At 37.8% G+C, this 4262-nt stretch overlaps 1 protein-coding gene across 1 annotated transcript; it reads right to left on the bottom strand.

Annotated features, from left to right (window-relative positions):
• Positions 1–927: 927 nt before the first annotated feature.
• Positions 928–1669, bottom strand: LOC123841151 (divergent paired-related homeobox-like). Its single transcript, XM_064584026.1, has 2 exons — positions 1417–1669; positions 928–1163 (listed from the first exon to the last, which is right to left on the bottom strand). The coding sequence occupies exons 1-2, from the start codon at positions 1667–1669 to the stop codon at positions 928–930; spliced, it is 489 nt and encodes a 162-aa protein (XP_064440096.1).
• Positions 1670–4262: the final 2593 nt, after the last annotated feature.

Below are 4262 nucleotides of genomic sequence, written 5' to 3'. Positions count from 1 at the left end.
TCCCCCACTCCCCCTGCTTGTGTTCCCTCTCTCGCTGTGTCTCTCTCTGTCAAATAAATCAATAAAATCTTTAAAAAAAAAAAAAAGACTGCCCCTTGCCTCACTGCCGTTTTCTAAATACATGTTGGCTTTGTCTTTTCTGTTTTAAGGGATGTGCTGTCTGGTCTAGATCTACATTAACCCCAACAACTGGGGGCACAGGTAAACGGGCAGAACCACCCAGGCAGTCCTGGTGACTGACAGCAAAGAAGAGCAGCTTGCCCAACACAGGCTTGATTACATTTCTGATACAGTCCCTAGACCTCACTGCATTTTTGGAGAGTTTTTTTTCAACATGCCAGAGACTACAAGCTACCACCCATACCCACAACCTAAATACCACCTCCACCAGGAGAATATCCAACTAAAGGATTAGATGAATTCAGCCTGGGCATGCCTATTTTTCCCCATTATACATATATTTTTATTGAGATATAATTAAAAATTTTTCTTCTCTAGCTTTACTGAGATACAGTTGTCACACAGCATTGTGCAAGTGTAAGGTGTACAATGTGTTGATTTGATATATTTATATATCAAAAAATGATTACCGCCATGGCATTAGCAAACACCTCCAGCCTGTCACATGATTGTTTGTTTTTGTGATAAAATATAATGTTACAGTTCTGTATCTTTTGATGAATTTATACATCCAGGTTACTGCCATCCTAATTACGATGTGAAACATCCCCATCCCAATAAGTTTGTTTAGCGCCTCTTTCTGCTGAATTCCACCACACGGGCACTTTTGTGTCTTTTTTCTTTCACAGAGCATGTTTTTGAAATGCATCCATGTTGTGTAGATCTTGTGTCTGTCTCTTGTATGGGAATTATTGCAAATCATTACAATATGTGACCTTTTGTGTCTAGCTTCTCTCATTAAGTTCTTTATGGAGATGAAAAACCAAAAGAACTAGCAGTGAAGCTCATGGAAAGAATTTGAGATTCCATAATAGGACAAAGGGAATAGATGTTAGGATCTTGGTAGCAGCCAAAATGGACTATTTTGTGGCCAACAGAATGGTCTGGGAGAGCCTTAAAATTGGGGCATATGCTGAGTTGGAAGGAAGGTATTGGATGATCTGTATAAACCAGGGAAGCAGGGTAGGCACCATCAGGGAATCCTGAAGGTCCATCCACATTTCTCTTGGAAGAGCTGGTCTTGACTTCCACCCCAGCTAATTGCTGTTGTTTGGCTTTTTTTTTTTTTTTTTAAGATTTTATTTATTTATTTGAGAGAGACAGAGATAGTGACAGAGAGCACAAATGGGGAGGAGAGGGAGAAGCAGGCTCCCCGCTGAGCAGGGAGCCCGATGTGGGGCTTGATCCCAGGACCCCAGGATCATGACCTGAGCCAAAGGCAGATGCTTAACCGACTGAGCCACCCAGGTGCCCCATGTTGTTGTTTGGCTTTCTTGAGCTTTGTTCTATGGTTCTTGAACCAAACCTGCAGTACTGTGGGATGTATCTCCAGTTTTGAGGCCATTTCTTTCTGAAGGCTGGGAGCGGGGTACGGGTTCTTGCTGAACAAGAATTCCAAATCTGCCAATTGTTTCTCAGTGAACATTGTTCGTTTCCTTTGTGAATGCTTCTGGTGCTTTCTTTTAGGAAGGTCTCCTGCACCTGACATCCTGAGATGTAGATGTGTTCACATGTTCTGGTCCTGTGTCAAGCCTAGGCATGCCTTCTGAATGAAAACCTTATTTACAGCATTCCAGATCTCATTCAGGCACATTCTGAGAATAAATAATGGCTACAAAGCATATGCAGCTATCCAAAGGCTGTTCTCAAGAGCAGCCTTAACGCTAGGGTTGCCTACAGAGATCAGTCTTTCACTGTCAAGAAGAGACAAGACCCAGTCTATAGTCAACATAAATATTTCACTCTCTTCTCCCCCACCCCCACCCATTTGCCATCCCTTGGTACTGATGCCCAATCAGAGCCCATTTCAGATCTCTCAACTGCATTCTCGGATGGAAAACAGAAGTTCAGTCCGTGTCCGGCACTTTGTCACTGCTTGCAGTGAACTAGGAAGAAAAAGACTAGGGAAGGGTGGTAAGTCAGGCAGTATAACCGGAGACCTATTATCATAAGCAAGAAGCACCTGGACCCTCCCGAGGTCCAAATCAAGTTTCCACTGTACTCAACTAAACCTTGCAATCCATGTAAATATGTGAAACAGTGAAAAAGATTTTAAAACTCTTAATGTAATTTTTTTATAAATTAGATACTTGATGGGCTCAAGAAGCAGTAATCTTACATTTGCACAATGCTTTATAATATGCAAAGATTTTTCATTCCTTCTTTGAATCCTCTCAGATAGGAAAAGCAGGTGTTATTTTATTTCAAAAATAAGAAATGAAAGACCATAGAGATTATGGGAAATGTTTCAGGTCACAGAGGAAGTAAATTTTGAAGCAGTCAGTAAATGCCTTTTTCTATTTCCTCTCACCCCCCCTTCCCCTGTCAAGGTATATTTCATCTACAAAGTAGTCACGAGCTGTGTTTTTCCTTTTGTTTCTTTTGACTTTTTTTGGAGATACTTATATTGATCTGCAAGTTTAATAAGAAGCTCTGTAATTATTTTCTCCCCTTGTACTTGTCCAAAAGGAAAAGTAGTTTATATTTCTGTTTAATTCTGTGGGTGGTCTCATTCTTGAAAAAATCAAATGCAGTGTGTTTGAAGTCCTGACACTTTTTTAAAAGCTGGGGATGTTTTTGTTGTTGTATTTGGAAAGCTGACTCTGACATTTTAGTTATAGAAAAAAAAATGTTGATAAATCTGTTATGTTTGTCATCTTACCAAAACCAAGAAAGGTAGGAAATGGAACAGCTGGTAGATATTCCAAATTGAGACTGTCAGACAGAATGAGTATGAAGAGAAATCTGTTGATGTCGAGGCTTTTGATCTGACCCCCGCAGGCAGGGGTGGCTCTGGCAGAGAATCACTCCCAAATACCACTTTCAGGTAAAAGCTCTAGTAAGTGCCCACATCCAAAACGCTTGGAGGATTGAAAGGACTTTTCTCCAAAAGAAGTTTCTTTTCCATCTGAAATGCCTAGTCTGAATTAATGATTAAAATCTCTATGGTATGGAATTAAATTCAATGGAAGAGAGAGCACATCTTTAGTATGTTCTCTACTCAAAGTTAGCAGTTGCAGAAACAGGAACCAAAACGATGGATCAAAAGCAGTCACTTCATGGTATTTATATGTTGCATTTTAAACTAGATTTCACATAGCTTTGACAAATATAACTTGAAAAAAAGACTACTCTTGGGTTAAAAAAAGAAAGCCAAATAGTGACTGGTTGGGGAGTTGATGGGAATTATGGGAAAACAATAAAATTTTCACTTAATATTTATCCCCACAGAGCAGATACATGAAAAAATATCTTATCAAATATGGTGAGTTCAATTTCCTCTGTTATTTTTTTCTCCAAATCAGTTAACTATTCTGCTCAAATGATATATGTTTTATTCCAAGAGTATTCAATTTTTAATTTTCATACTTAAATGCATTTTTAAAATTTGCTCAAGTGTCCTAAAGGAGACCATTAACTTGATAAATTGATTTATGGTCTCTTCATATTTTGTAGGTTTTTGTTCTGTTTTTTATATAGAGGCACATGAACACTAAGAAGCTATTTACCAAGTTAGGTTTCTCAATGTATTTTAGGATATCAGTTCCTCCTTAGATAAATGTGCTGAATTGCTTAGCACTGCTTCAGAAAGCACACAAAGCAATTTGAAAAATATGCAAATATTGTGTTGGGCTTTTTTTTAACATTGAAGGGAAAAATAAAATGTGTCCTACTTGAGCATATTGCCCTTTTTACTTTTGAAGAAAAAAATCCCAGATCCATATAAATAACAGTATCATTGAAAACTTCCAAAGGAAAAAAAAAGTTATTTCCAGTCAATCTTCAATGGAAACCACTGGAGAATTTTCCAATAAAACAGTCATAGTAATCAGAATAGCTAACAGCTGTTTTGTTTTTTTTTTTTTTTTGGTTGTATTAAAAATATTTAAATGACTATAGGCAGTTCTAAACAATAATTCCCTCAGATATCTCTCATCCTCCTGTTGATTCTTCCTTCCAAAGAAGTAGGTAGATCAAATATAACTGCCTAAGGAAGTATGTAACTAAAATAAGTACTTTTTATATTTTGAACTCAGGTTTTTACTTTTGAGTACATGTTTCTTAACTTCTGCTGGTTTATA

Source organism: Mirounga angustirostris, unplaced genomic scaffold (assembly GCF_029215605.1).
Source record: "Mirounga angustirostris isolate CCGP_5_RB_7025 unplaced genomic scaffold, mMirAng1.0.hap1 SCAF_2, whole genome shotgun sequence".
Lineage (NCBI taxonomy): Eukaryota > Metazoa > Chordata > Mammalia > Carnivora > Phocidae > Mirounga > Mirounga angustirostris.
The sequence above is the reverse complement of the archived record's forward strand: the minus strand, read 5'-3'. Positions and strand labels throughout refer to the sequence as shown.